Source organism: Zonotrichia albicollis, chromosome 2 (assembly GCF_047830755.1).
Source record: "Zonotrichia albicollis isolate bZonAlb1 chromosome 2, bZonAlb1.hap1, whole genome shotgun sequence".
NCBI lineage: Eukaryota > Metazoa > Chordata > Aves > Passeriformes > Passerellidae > Zonotrichia > Zonotrichia albicollis.
Genome location: NC_133820.1, coordinates 70,111,113 through 70,126,511, shown reverse-complemented (window position 1 = coordinate 70,126,511; position 15,399 = coordinate 70,111,113). Strand labels below are relative to the sequence as shown.

The window sequence follows — 15,399 nt, the reverse complement described above, 5'->3', positions numbered from 1 at the left end:
TACAAATTGCTGTAAACAATCTGACATGCCTAAGTGAGACATTGCCTGCATTTGCTCTGATTGAAATCTCATCTGGCTGGACTTTCTGGTTTTCTTTTCTTATTTTTATTTTTAATTTTTGCACCAAAGCTAAATAATAATCTCAAAAATGACTGTGTAGTGTAACTAGCTGGTTAGTGGATATGAACACAGTACATACAGAAACAGAATTAGACCAAAATCTGCATTACAAGAGGTAATTAAAATAACTACTGCTGATGTGACTAATGCTATTAAAGCATTAGTGATAGGTCAGACCCTGCTCCAACTGGCAGCTCTATTCATTTGCTGAAACAGGCTCTTTCCATAAAAACTGATGAGTGCAAAAGTGCCTTATTAAACTGTGAGAAGAGATGAAAAATACCTTAACATGCTTTCAGAGGGGATGAGTGACACACAAAGCTGGTGCCTGCTTTGCAGTGAGAGCAGCCACTGGGGCTGCTGTTAGGCAGACAAAGCCATGTTACTCTTAAGCATTCCACTAATTAAAAATAAATGCATATTAGGAAGCTCTGCAAATCCCAGGAATGTGAAAGAGGAGTGTTTGCTGAATTTTTGAGCAGTGAACTAACCCTGCAAGTCCTGGTGAGACAGGGAAAAGCACAGTTGCTTCTTTGGTTTCCCTGGGGTAGCGATGGGCATTACAGCAGGTGAGAGATGTACAGCCTGGGGAAAATTTTGCCCTGAATTTTTATGATTTAAAGAGACACTGTCAGGTCAAATATGCTCTGCAATGAAATGTTATTAAAGCCCAAACCCAAACCCTTTCCTTCTGAAAATTAAAAAAATGTTTCACTCATTTCTTCTCCCTTTCTCTCAAAATCTACTGCAGGGTCTCTTCCCCCCCACTCGAGACAGAGCCCATCTGCAGTGCTGCATCCAGCTCTGGCCCAGCACAGGAGGGACACAGACCGGGGGAGTGAGGCCAGAGGATGGTCAGGGGTCTGGAGCACCTCTCCTGTGGAGACAGCCTGAGAGAGATGGGGCTGCTCAGCCTGGAGAAGAAAAGGCTCCAAGGACACCTTCCAGCACCTAAAGGGGCTCAGGAGAGCTGGAGAGGGACATTTTACAAGGGCATGTAGCAACAGGACAAGGGGGAATGGCCTGAAACTGAAAGAGGGCAGGTTTAGAACGACCACCCACTCCCACCCACACTCATGGTCACACCTGGCCCTGGACATGGCTGTATCCTATGGGCCCAAGGAACAAGAAATAGAACTCAACAGACATCTCCCAGAACAAAGGTAAAACCAAACACTACAGAAAGGTAACTGTAAATGATGTAACTTAATGAAAGGTAACTGTAAATGATACTTATACATGAAGTGTAGTTTAGAGGCATAATCAAACAAAAGATTAAAAACTGGATTCATCATAGTTTTTCCTTTAAATAGTACTATTTTTTAATGATAAAGATAACAGTATTTTACTGCATTTAAATCTAAGGTGAGAAAATTTATTCACACAAGTAATGTAGAAAGTGTACAGCGCATCTGCTAATTAAGTGCAAGAAAAAGGTTCTTTTTTTCAGGACTCTGGCAATGAAGGCAGATGTGCTAAAGAAATTTCCATGTAAACACACATTTATTAAGAGCATTACCAATATTTCAATTATTTATTGCATTTAGTATCTCGTTATTTGTTTACAGGACCAAGATATTTTTATTTTGAAGCACACTTCCCCTTAGTAGCAGCATCTGTGCGTATGTGCATACATGTGCATTTGTCCTGCCAGGGATAACCTTCTCAACCTTCTCCTCCCAATTCCAAACAGGAACTGCATCTTCAATCTCTTTGTTTTCACATATATAGTTATCATAACAATGCTAACAAGACTTTGAAAAATGTCTTCCGTCCCCCTCATGAAGAGTTTGAAAGCTGACCAGGCTTCAAAATTCATCCTAAACAAGGGACATTTTTGATGCTCTGGTGAAGATTTTTGCTGTAGGATTGATGGACTAGAGAATGACCACCATAAGCTGGACCTTTTAAAACACCATGGTTGAATTCAGTGAGACCAAATTAATTTGCCTCCTCCCTTCTAAAGATATTGCTCAAAGTGCAGCTTGATCAACTGCAGGACTAAGAGAAAAATTAAAAGAATTGCAATTCCTCCTTCAGATTTTTATAAGCACTCTTCCTGAATGTTCTTTTATTCAGTTACCCTGTAATTAGTATCAGTTATGATGTACATCCCCCACACCAGCTTAATTAAATCATACATTCAATTCATTGAGTATTCCACTGTTCCCAAAGAACTACAAAATAGCTCTTCTTTAGTAGATAAAGAGGAATTATCACCTCATGGGACAAGCCAAACACCCACTGATTGAATCATAAAGTAAGTCTTTATAACTAACTTGGATATTAAATACATTCTAACACAGATATCTTGCTAAAATACTTTTCCCTCTTCCTTTATAAAAAATAACTTATTTTTTCATGCCTAAATCTCTCCTCCAGTTTAACCTTCAAATGACCCAAGGAAAACAGATGGTGAACATGCTCTAGCAAAGCTCTAGTAACCTTTTTGTCCCCTGATTGAAGAGTCACCCCCATGTGCTGAGGCCATCTCAGTAACAGTTCAGTGGGTGCAGCATCATCAGCAGTGCAAAGGAGTTGTGCAAAGTTTCCTTCTTGGAAGCACTGCCTCTTGGGTTCTTAAGAGTGTTTTGATCCTTTCCCCTTACTTTTCATAGGCAGAACTGAACCAATTTATTTCTGTTTCCTTTTACTTCTTAACGGCCACTTTCTCTGGCTCTGACAACTCAGAGCATGGTGCCTGATCAGATAATGAATGTTTACATGTGATGGTCAGTGTTTCCAAACTGCTCCATTGTTCCCAGCCTCAGGGTGAAGCCCTGATGCCCATCAAGACAAGAAAGCAACAGGATAGGAAGGAAGGATTTCCTGCCTGGCAAGAGCAGCCCTGTTTAAATCAGAGATGGAGTTAACCACCCATTCAAACATATGCACACGAAACACTGACACAGATTGCCTGGATCTGCCTTGCACAGGATTACCAAATCCCAGTGAACTGTGTTTAATGAAACAGGATGAGATGATTCCATAGTGCTGGCAGCACGGCAGGCAGAGGAATGATCACAGACTGTCCTTTGTTTGTTTGTCCCTCTGGAAAAACATCCATTCTGTCGCCATCCTCTGACCTGCTGCAGCCCTTTGAATGTGCTGGGTCGCTTGAGAGATTCTGGGGAAAATTTACAGCCTGGCTGTCATGTAGATTATGGTTGCTTGGCTGATTAAAGAAGGGTATGTATTTTCTTAATAATTGTGTTTATCCTCAACTTCAGGGTTTGTACCTCCAGCAGGAGTGGGTTTCCTCTTTGAGTTCACACCTGGTGACACCAGTGATGCTTAGGCACTTGACAACAGGGTAGATGTGAAAATCTGCTGCAAAATCTGAGGGATCTCTTTGGTATCCATGGCAATGAAAGACCGACCTGCTGGCAGTGTCCTCTGCAGCCTAGGGAGCAGAATTAGGGACAAAACACAATTAACACCTCAAATTATCTCCCCTACCACAAGACAGCATTCTTCACATTGCTGTCACCATACTATTAAAGGTTTGGGAAAGCAACAGAGGGAGAAACATTGAGAGCAGCTAGGGCATAGAGTTCCTTTCAGCAACACAAACAAGAGTGTTTCCAGAGATTTCTAGAAATCCATGTCCTGTTTCTGACATGCCAGAACTCCATTTTGATCAAGGTACCGGTGGTCCCCATGAGGCACCACCACAACTGGTTTGCTGAGGACAGCTACAGATTTACACTGGAAATGAAGACACTTACTGTAAATTGACTACCATGAACCCACAGCTCTTTCACAGCTCTTTCAACAAGTCCAATGATTCTAACTGTGCTCTTTATATTTCTTAGACATCACTGCAGATTACATGGAAATGTATTCTTCTGCCAGTATTAACCTGACATGTTTTTATTCACAGCTTAACCCACCCTTAAAAGTCAAACTAGATGCGTGTCACAAATCCCATCTCCCTCATGTCTAGTTAGAAGGCTTGGGATTTATTTTTTCTCTGCTTTTTACAGGAGATTTTGCTCTATACTATTTCTCCAAGTGAGTAAAATTGAGTAAAATCTCCCTTTTAAAATTAGTTAAAAAAAAAAAACCTGCAAAAGAGTTCTTCTCCTTCCCCCACAGCAGTTATAGGAAGGCTTTGTCTAATTCTGCACTTCCACATACATAGAAATGCATTTCAGTGATAGCACTGTGTGCATTTTCCATACCCAGTGAGCTAGGCCATTATAAGATCTCTTACATAGCAGGATAGGGTCAAAGACTATTTTTTTCTTTTTAAAATTCCTATCAAAAGTAAATGGACTTTCTGTAATTATAATATTTCAGAATTGATTCTGTTTTGATTAACACAGCTCTGATCTACAGATCTGCAGCCTCAACTCATGGTGTCTGTGCAGTTGTATCTTTCAGCACTTTACTGCTTAAAGTTATCTACTCCCTTTCAGATTTCTCTCATTCTCCTCTAGTTGAAGACTCAAACAGAAAATACACTGTTGATATTTGTGGCTATACCAGCTTTTTGCTGCAGGTACTGCAGTGGCTATGGAACCTGAAAGAACACCTATGAAAGAATTTCTTTTTTTTCCCCTTGTGCCCAAACATTTTAAAGTGAAATTATGTAGTAGAACTAAACCCAGGCATATTGTCTCAGACACTCCAAAGAATTTATGTTTCTAACACAAGGGGTGTATCTGAGTTAAACCTTTGGCTGTTTGGAAGACAAATTAAGTCCAGCATTTTTTTGTTTTAATCTCTTTTCTTAGGCCTACACACACTGGAACCATATACTGGGCAATAACAAAGGCACTATTATGGTTACATGGTGACATTACATAAGGGTATAGTGCACATCCAGCAGCAGGAGGATGGCATCAGCTGCTCCCTTTGGATGCACAGGATGCTCTGAACTTGCTGGCTATAAGGGATGTCTGCAGGATCCACAAGCCAGTCTCCTCCCTGCCACAACTCAGGAGCTACAGCTTCTCTCCAGTACATTAATAACGAAAATAGTAAAAAAAAAGCGTAAAAACTCGGATGTGACCTGTCAATGTGCATTGGCTGCCCAGAAAGCCAGCTGTACCCTGGCTTTCTTTCATCAAAAGCAGCACAGCTAGCAGGGAGGAGACTGAGACCCCCACCTGGAGTGCTGTGTACAGCTACATGGTCCTCAGCACAGGAAAGACATGGACCTGTTGGAGTGGGACCAGAGAAGAGCCACAAAAATGGTCAGCAGGATGGAACATCTCTGCTATGAAGACAGGCTGAGAGAGTTGGGGTTGTTCAGCCTGGAAAGTCCAGGGAGACCTTATTGAGGCCTTTCAATAAATAAAAGGGGCTCATAAGGACATAGTAAGAGTTTTTACCGGGGCCTGTAATGACAGGATAAGGTGTTAAACTGGAAGAGGGTAGATATAGACTGGATTTAGACTGGAGATGTGGAAGAAATTTTTACAATGAGAGTGATGATGCACTGGCACAGGTCATCCAGAGAAGTTGTGAAAGATGTCCCTGCTCATGGCAGGAGGGTTGGAATAGATTATATTTGGAAGGTATATATAGTATAGTTGGAAGGTATAATATATTATAGTTGGAAGGTCCCTTCCAACCAAACCATTCTATGATTTTATGATACTTTGACCAAAACCTCGGCGCAGAACAACAGCATGGGCAATTCACTGCAATAAAAGCATAATTGAGATTAATGCTGAATGAAAGCAAACAGCACTAGGCATAAACCACTTACCTATCTGCCTGGTCTCCCAAGGATCCTATAAATATGGCGAAAGCATTGACTTGAGTGTTGGTGGTCAAGACCTGTGCGAATCTCGCGGGCGGGATCCCGTAACGCTCCAGGTTTGCGTCACTTAGGACGATAACAAAATACTCGTCCGCCTCCTCCTTGGCGATTTCCCGAATGGCATGCTCTGTCCCTTCCAAGGTATGGTCTCCACTCATGCAGAACTGGGCGTGGGCATGCATGGTCTGTGTGCACAGCATAACCACGTGGGAACACGTCAGGTGACTTTAGGAACAAGCATTCATTTCAGCTAGCACAGGAGGGAGTAAATATTCAGTGCTGCTGTATTAGGGATCCATCAGAAATGCAAACAGTGCTCCAGAGAGAAAAGAAGATGCAGCTTTTTGTACATAATATGTCATATTTTAAGACAGGCAGCACTTCATAAAAATGCCAGTTGGTCAAGCAATCAAAACCCACACAGACTGGGCCTTAGGAAAGGTAAAATACTTTGGTCAGCTGCAGTTTGAGTAGATACATTCCTATGTATTTTAAGAAGAAAACAGGTTCCTAATGCTGTGAATAGCTCCTGCATGCTCCCAATTTGCACTAGACTTCCAAATCCTAGTAGTGTCTTAGCTATTATCAAACATCTGATTCCTGACAGTGGCAGTCACATTTAAAAATGATAAAACATTTTGTTTGAGCTGTTACAAAAAAATACACAATATTCATCAATGAAGCTGTTACCTATGTAGAAGGCCAGGAATTTTAGTATTTACTAAATCAGGTTCTTCTAATCAAAGGAGCTATTTTAAAAACAGTTTTTGAAAGAAGCTCAGATACATGCTTCCATCCTATCAAGCTGCTAACCACGTAAACCTACAATATACTTAATTTTTCTTCTTCCTACTATATTAGTAGGATGAAGAAAAATTAATATTTGGTGAATACACTCATTTTGCCATTGTGATTTAACATGTTTCCAATTTAGCACTGACACATTTTCCCAGTGCTACTGTGATGCATTATTTTTCGAAGGTACCACGCTAAATACCCAGCTTCTACTATTTTGGCACAATGTGTTTTCTGCCATGTCTCTGTAAGGTCCTGTTACATTTAAGGAAATACACAGATTTTTGCTTTCTTGAGTTTATTTTACTATCATCATGTTTTGTATTCTGCGACCTGCCTACAATTTTATCTTTGCAGTCATAAAATCTTTAATTATCAGCATTGCTTTTACCTTTAGAATCTCTAATCTTTGCTTATTGTTCTTGGGAACTTTGTCACTCCCAACCAAGGCAATGTTGAAGCCATCTCCCGAATGTCCAACGATGTCGTACTACAAGAAAGAAACATCATCAGTCACCTGTTAGTCACAAGTGGCCCTTGGCTCATAATGACATAGGACAGATCAAAGGCAATTTGCAATTTTTAACAGAAGACCCCAAGTACTGTTCCCTGTTTCTGTCTATGAGCTGTTTAAGGGAACTACTTGCAATTTCTCACTGACATGAAAACATAGGAAAGAATTGCCAAATAATGAAATTAAGGAACAGTTCCTTATTTCCATGATCTGTTTTTCACATCATCCCACCAACTGCAGATTGGTGATGTGTAAGATCAAGACCTTGCCCTCTCACATTGTCCACGTATTTCTTTTAAAGCAGCAATTTTCACCCTCTTGAGTCTGACAAACAAGAAGCACATTGTTTGAGAGTAGCTCTTATGTTTGATGAATCTTTTTGGTGACCTCATTCTGCTCTGAAAAAAAAAAAGTATTACAAATCCCCTTTCTTGAAAATCAGCACTCCTTATTTTTGTGCATAAGAGATCAAAGCCATTGTTGAAAGTATGTGGAGAAGTGAATTCCAAGAGCCCCTGTATGTTTTCAAAGGAGATGGTGTGCACATCATTCTCCTGTGAGATGCTGCAAAACTGACATGTAGAACCACAATAGTTCAAATATCCTGGTGAACAAATAAAGCAATATTGCAAAGGCCTCTGTTTCATGTGAGAGCTTCATTGTTGTTACATGAAAACCAAGACAAGCTGAGTTATGGCAAAGTCCTGACCTGCCCTTTGTGTTGTGGATGTGGCAGCCACCCCAGGGAGAATTCATGAGCAGGACAAAAACGGATTTAAGAGTTGCCAACACCAAGCAAGAGAGCACAGTGTACAGAATCTGAGCCCAGAGAGACCTGAGCTGGCAATTCCTAAACATGAACATGCCTGTATTCCCCCCTGCCTGACAGGAAGCTCTGATGCAGTATTTTACCTTTCTGTTTTCTTTTTTTCAAGTACTGTTACAGGTTCCTGCTGGGTTCACCATCCCTAATTCCCACATAATCATTTGGTAAAAGGCAGGTCAATTCCTCATAGTTTTTCTGTCTTTTCTTTCCTATTGAAAGACACTTTATTTGGTATAAGTCAGGTCCTAGAGAGAGGAGAAATGGCAGTCCTTACAGACAAAGCTCTTTTTGTTTCCACATCACTAATTTGCTTAAAAATGTATCAAAAGAAAGCTAGAGCAGCTGGAACAGCACTTTTAAAGGTGACACCTCACTCTGTTAAAGAGTAAATGTACCACATACTGCAGATTATTTCACCCAAGGTCAGACCATTTTATGACAGCCCCATGTAAACCAAACCTCCTTCCCCTAGGAAATCCTTATATAATCTAGTCCCCACACAATCCCATTTCTTTCTGCTCTGTTGGCTTTTCCCATTTCTGCTCTCCTCAACTCTTATGTGCCTAGTATTTGCTACCAAGCCTCACCTAAAGCTTGCTGTCTGCCACATGCTTTCTCTTCAAAACCTATTTCTTATCACCAATAATTCTTCAGACTCTCTCTTTATGGACATGAAGGCATGGCAAAAGAAAATATACAAATTTTGAGAATAATCTTGAGGTTACATTCAACATACTTCCTAAATAAAACAGGAATATATCCTGTTTAATAAAATCTGAACCACACACAGGGAATGTGTGCATGAGTTCTGTTTTAAAAATTAGAGACTATTCAAATCAGAGGAACTAAATAAAGCAGAGGTTTAATGGAGCAGAAAATATAAAGTGCTCGTGGTTCTTATGCAATGTCAGAAAAGCCCACACATCTTCAGGGTAGGCTCTTAATTATGAAACCTTGCACATCCTCTGCTGAGCAGTTTTGCATTTGGGATCATTTTTAAATCAACAAACTAACTATGTAAAGCAAAATGCTGCCATTCTCCTGTGTAAAAAGGCTGATCCCTTCATAGAGGGCTCCTTCCTGGCTTCCTGGATGTCTCCCACTGGCTGTCCTTATGTCAGCTCTGCCATACTGAATTCATGGGAATAAGCCAGACTGCTGTTTGGGAATATCACTGTGGTTCTTGACATAACATCAGTAACAGACCAAGCTTTCATCTCAAACAGTCTGAGTTTAAACTCAGTGTGACAGCCTGTGTAAGGGGAATTGCTGTATCTCCTAATGAAACCTTAGATGTTGACCCTACAGCAGGGCCCCCGTCACATTCTTGCACAAGGCGGGAACAGACAACCTGGTTACAGGCGAGGCGAGGCTGAAATGATCTGAACAAACTATTGCAGGCATGGAAAGGCATCCACCTGGGAACATCATGTCCTGTCTGCTCCCTGCTCAGAGAGCTGCTTATTATTCTTTGTGTGTGCCCATGCATGCACCCGATACGATACGTGCGCTTATCTTTAGCAGATGTTATCAGTTTCCTTGTTTCTTTGCTGACAGCTTACTATGCTATTTGTGATTTAAAAAGCTTTGGTGAGGCAGCAGGGAAGAAGTGGCTATTTGATTCATCCTGACTGCTGCATTCTGGGTCAAGTAGGGCCTCCTGAACAGAGTGAGATCCTGCTGCGCTGGGGAAAAGAGGAGCTGTGGTCAACAGCCCTCATGGTCCTCTGATCCCTCTGGAAGCCAAGTCAAGGACCAGAAGTAGCCAAAATCTAATGAGTGTGAGTTTGGTTTTGGGAAGATCAGCTCCCCGAACTGTGAGGCTGGATGAGTTCACAGCAAGGCAATGTAGCTGCACTGACTTGGATTGACTTAAATCAACATCAGACTGCAGGCTGGGAGACGCTCCCTGGGAGGGGGGAGGCTCACAGCAAAGTTCTAGAGGTGACAAAACAGACATGTTTGCCCAGGGGAATGAATGGAATCTGTCACAATTCAGGAAAACAGAGTTTGGGAGAGGAGCAAAACTGGAGCAAAGAAGCTCACTCTGAAATGGCAAAGACATAAAATCTCTCCTGCAGGAAATGATTACCTCCTCCTGATCTGTATTCTAGTAAATGAACCTCTAGTGATTTCATATTTCCTTGGTGCACTCATTGTAAAGAAAAGCTGCAGACAGCTCCTCAGTCCTGGTCAACTTGCAACCCCAACACATGCAGGCACATGCAGACTTTGTCAAAACCACTTTCCTTCCTTTGCAGTAGCTAAAGACAAGCACAGAAGAAGGGCCTTTGAAAAGCAGAGATCCAATCTAATGCTTTTCCCCCATAAATTCCCTAAGGAGGATTCATGTGGAAGGAGTTACAGTGAGAGAAAAGCTGTGATACAATCTTACTCGAAAATTACTTCGGTTTTCTTTTACCAAATTGCAAGCAAAGGCTCTCAGGACAAATCCAGAAGCAAAGTACATTTGCCATAGTGCAGCTTAATTGAAATAATATATTATTGTGGTACACCAGAGCTTGTTTTCCAATAGCCTCAGGTACACTGAGACAAGGACTGCCCTATTCAGTGTACACAGCATGTAAACATGCATCTCGAAATAGCATCATTTTGTTGGTTTCTTTCCATAGGAAATGGTTAATGCAATCTCTGTTCCACTGCCACATTTTGAACTGAATGGATGGTTGCTGCTGCCTAAAATGGGTAAAATGGAAGACTTTGTCTTCTGCAGCTGCCATGCCAAAAGGTTTAATTTCTGAAGGCATTTAAAAAGCTGAAAGAAGATGTGTGCTGAATGTAAAAGGCAGTGTGAATTAGACTCTGCTGGAGGGCTAGATCTTTACAAATTCATCTCTTCTTTGGACAACACCGAACATTCTATTTTTCTGAATTTATTTTAAACCTTTTGTTTATTATTTAAAATAAACTATTCTGCCAAACATGTGGACCATTTCTTCTTTTCCTGAATTAGCAATGCTGCCTCCACAGTAAATTTTACAAACACAGAATGCTAAAAGAGGCATATAAAATCTTCAATATCCCTTTAATATAGCTATAAATAACAATTCAGGCTTTTCCTAACAGTTACATAATATGCTATTTACTGAGTCACAATAGTTTTAAGGCTTCATAGAATTGCTGTTGGATAATTTACTGGACATGCCTCCTCAATCTGCCATTATGTGTGCAAATCACAGTAACTGGGGATGATATAAAAACGTACAGTTTGTGACAGACATAGTACTACCTCAGATAAAAAAAGAGAACTTCTGTGCATTGTCAAACAACTGGCACCTAAAATGGGACGTTCAGAAGATAGACCTCCTATTTTCCCCTTGACAAGGAATGATTCACTACCTGCACTTAGGGGAAATGGAAGTAGGGAGGATGCCCCCATGAGCATAAAAAGCTGAAAAATACCTGCTGCACTTGTCTGACTTTATAAATGGTAACTTCATTACCTGCTTGGTGCAGTCACATACCCAATACTCAGCTATTCTGTATAAGAAGACAAGAAGAAACTATTTTCTACCTTCATTTTCAGTGCTGTTAAGATCATCAGAAAATCAACATCATTCTTGATACCAAGGGGTACCACCCATGAGGAAAGCTCAGCTGGGTAGGATAAAACAGCCAAGAAAAAGCCCATCTGATTAATTCAAAACTGTATGTAGCAGAGAAGTAAACCAAGCACCATCAGAAAGGTGATCCTGAGCAAAAGCCAGGAATTGCTTTCCAAAGTCTGCACTGCAGTTAGATAGCTGAAGAGAACTTTACTATGTAAATCCCTATTGCTTAACAAACTAGATGATCCCCTTGGTACAACACATGTTTTACAAGATAACCCTCAAATCTGCAGCATATGTTGTTGTGAGCCGTGCAGATGGAGCTACAACAGGAACAGATAACAGCAGGCATATCTGAAGGGCAAAAAAGTCTATAAAAACAGGGAAGAAGAGAATAAGGAAAAGGAAGAAAGAAAAAAAAGTGATATATTGCAGATTTTTAATTGAACACTACAGAGTTGTGCGTTCTTCTTTTTCAAATGGTTTCTCTCTTAAAGATGAGAAATGTATGCTACTTTTGCACGCATACCAAACCTTCAGCTTTGTCCTGAGAAAAATCAGCAGCGTCATGCAAAGTGTCAAGAGTTGAACGGAAGAGAGTCAGTGATATTTTGAAAAAATCACTGCTCTCCTGCTCTCTGAAGCCTGACCCATAGATTTTAAAATCACGGGACTGAAGTGAGTTTGTAATGATCTTAACTAATTCTCCACAGTGTCCTGGCTGCATGTCAAGTTCTACATGTCATTCCTTTAGCATGCACTTGAGGGTTCTGGGTTCTCAACTTTAGAGCTGCACTGGAAATAAGGACAAATAGCTATCTGCCATTGTCTTCTCCAGTGTTATCCCTTTCTAAGCCATCTTCCTCAGCTGTGTGAATGAAAAATAATTTATTGCTCAAAATAAGAGCAGAATGAACAATTGTCCCCTGGTCATCATTTCTGTTATATCAAGGCTTTATCAGCTTCTTGATTTTTATCTCTTCCACACTGAGCAATTCTTACTAAGTAACTTGCTTAGTTATTTAGTCATTCCTTGTACAGGGACACTTCCATACCCTTTACAATCTTTGTTACCCTCTTTTCTTTTTCATTTCTACAAGAACTTTTGTGAGATGGGCGAGCAAAATCGCACACATTACTCCTAAAGTGAATGCACTATGGATGCTTATAGCAACATTATCATGCATTTTCCTTTCTTCTCTCTTCTCCTAGTAATAGTTTAGAACATTCCATTAGCTTGTTTGACAGCTGGTGAGAATGGAGCGTTCAAAGAACCACACCAACATAATTGCAAGACATCTTTGTTGGGTACCAGTCTATAGCTGGGAGTGAGGACTAACACAGAAAGCTGAGACTTTCTCCCTGTGTATTTAAGATCAAAACTATTTTCTTCCACCTGCAGTACTTTACACTGAAAATCACTAAATGTCACCTACCATTTTACTTCCCAGTCACCATTTATGGCTAGGTCCTTATCCAACTGCTCGTAGCTGGACTTGCCTTGTTACTTTCTTAAATAACTTCACATAATTAGCAACTTTTGTTACCTTCTCATCTCCTTTAACAGATCACTCATATATACATAACAACAGAATAGCATGGATGCTGGCACAGATCCCACCACAACTCCACCACTAAAAAATGACCACCTAGGCTGATTCTTGTATTTTTAGCAGTATTTTCTTAATCTAAGGGATTTTTCTTTTATCCCCAAAAGCCTCTGCAAGGGACTTTGTCAATTGCTTTTGGATAAGGAGACTCTACCAACCAACCAACCAACCAAACTTGCTTGTCAAACACACAGACACCTTACTTCCCTTTACAAAACCATGTTGACTACACCACAGTACATGATATTTATACTTGTGCCCACTACTTTTCTGTGTGGATGATCCTGCATTTTGCCATACTCATATCTGTGTTGCTCAGCCTGATTTACCAAGTTACACAAATCATGCTGCATAATTGCACTGTCACTGTAAATATTTGTCCTTAACTTTTCTATTATCAGTGAGCAGGAGATACATGAACAGCAGAACCAATAAAGCCCTGATTTCCAATTATTTTTTAAATTACATTTTAGTTCCAATGTGGCTTCTCTGGGCTAAGGTAGAAGCTTATGGTTGCAGCATTTTCCTCCAGCAGGATTACACAGCATCACTCTCTACCCAGTATATTTTCATTATGCTTTCAGTAATGTAACTTTGGGAGGAAAACCATAGTTTCAAATTTGTTTGAAATTCTGAAACATGCTCCATTTAATTAAGTTTAAGGGCAAGAAAGCATTACTGCCAAAGAAGATTGTAGGACATGCCTTGTTTTCTTAGGAAAAAACTAACGCCTGTCTCCTCTTATATACTTTTCTCTTGAAAAATAGAAGCGTGCGTGATTAGGCTTTAGAAGACATTCAAAAAGCACATGCCTGATTTTGTACATGAGACTCTATGGAAGCACAGAAACCTGCAGAATCATGTTGTTGGAGGAACAAGGTGAAGCAGACCTGACTGAATTGATCTGGATTAAATTTCTATTAACTTTCTTTAGGAGATTTTATGTTTTGTTCAGATATATTTTAATTTTTATGTTTGATATGCTCTTCAGTAAAGGTAGTGGACATTTCTATTCTTCCATTAAACACAGTGTATGTCCAGAATTAACTGGAGACTGCCATTTCTATCTTCTTTATGGCTAAAGAAACATGGTCTAGACCTTGTTTAGGCTTACTGAGACAAAAAGAGCATTAAATTTATTTCCATTTCATTTGCAGGCTACCATTAAATAAAACCTAGTATGTTTCAGTACAAGAAATCATTTCTTGTTTTCAGTTAACTAAAAGAGGGAAGGGACAAAGAAGTCTGGTCTCTTCCCATGACCAAGTACTGATGTGTGCACTCGGGGCGGATGGAAGGACGTCGTACCTCTGCATGTCCTGAAGCTATATTGTGTTTTGTAGGCTTCAGTGTTTCTTCTCAAAGAAACAGATAAAACCAGAAAAAAACCCCAGCAAATTTCACTAAATCAAAGTCCTAGATTGAATACTCCCCTGCTGAAATGTGTAATGTTTCCTACCCTCTCACTAGTATTATTTTTCAGGTTGCCAGAAATAGATTAATGTCATTTCCTTGTGGGAATGAATAATATTCTTTGGCTAGACTCACTGCTGAAACACTTTTTCCAGTGCTGCACACAGGCTGTGCAATAACCCCAGAGCTCCCAGTCCAGCTGCAATTACCTTGAATTTGTGCTCATAGTTCTCAAAAGCTTCCATGACCATGCAGACGGCCTCCATGGAGCGCTCCAGGCGCCCATCCACGCCGTTGAAGCGGTACATGCTGCCCGAAACATCCACCACCAGGCGCAGGCGCTTGGGCTTCTGCTGGGGGCTCCCCGGCTGCCAGGGAAACACCACAGAACTCAATCCTCAGAAAGGGGAAAGCTAAACATCAGTAAAAGTAAAATATTCCAAAAGGAAACCCAATGCACTTTGCAAATCAAGAAAATTTTATCCAGTAAACACTGTTTGGTTTTGCTGCTGTAGTTTTATTTTTCTAAGAACAAAAAACCCAACTATTTTTCTATTTCAAACCAGTTATTTGACAGATAACTCAGCTCATTGCTTCCTCTTACCTTCAATGACTGGAAACAAAATACCTCAAAACATTCCACACATGCTTGTCAGGAAAAAAAAATTCTGTTTCAGTTTTGATTATTAACATTTTATTTCAGTAAAGAAACTCTCAAATTTGGCAGAAAGAGCTCTTTCTGCTCTTTTCTGCCATTTCATAATGGAAATGCTTTTCCT

General features: G+C 40.3%; 1 protein-coding gene across 1 annotated transcript in view; it reads right to left on the bottom strand.

The window, feature by feature from the left end:
• Positions 1-1,622: 1,622 nt before the first annotated feature.
• The window catches only part of VWA8 (von Willebrand factor A domain containing 8), a 191,082-nt gene continuing 177,305 nt past the window's right edge, over positions 1,623-15,399 (bottom strand). The window contains exons 42-45 of the mRNA XM_005487303.4: positions 14,830-14,988; positions 7,080-7,178; positions 5,840-6,078; positions 1,623-3,523 (exon numbers count right to left, since the gene is read on the bottom strand). Of these exons, the coding sequence (XP_005487360.2) occupies positions 3,415-3,523; positions 5,840-6,078; positions 7,080-7,178; positions 14,830-14,988 (606 nt within the window). The 3' untranslated portion in view covers positions 1,623-3,414. The remainder of the gene's footprint in view (positions 3,524-5,839; positions 6,079-7,079; positions 7,179-14,829; positions 14,989-15,399) is intronic.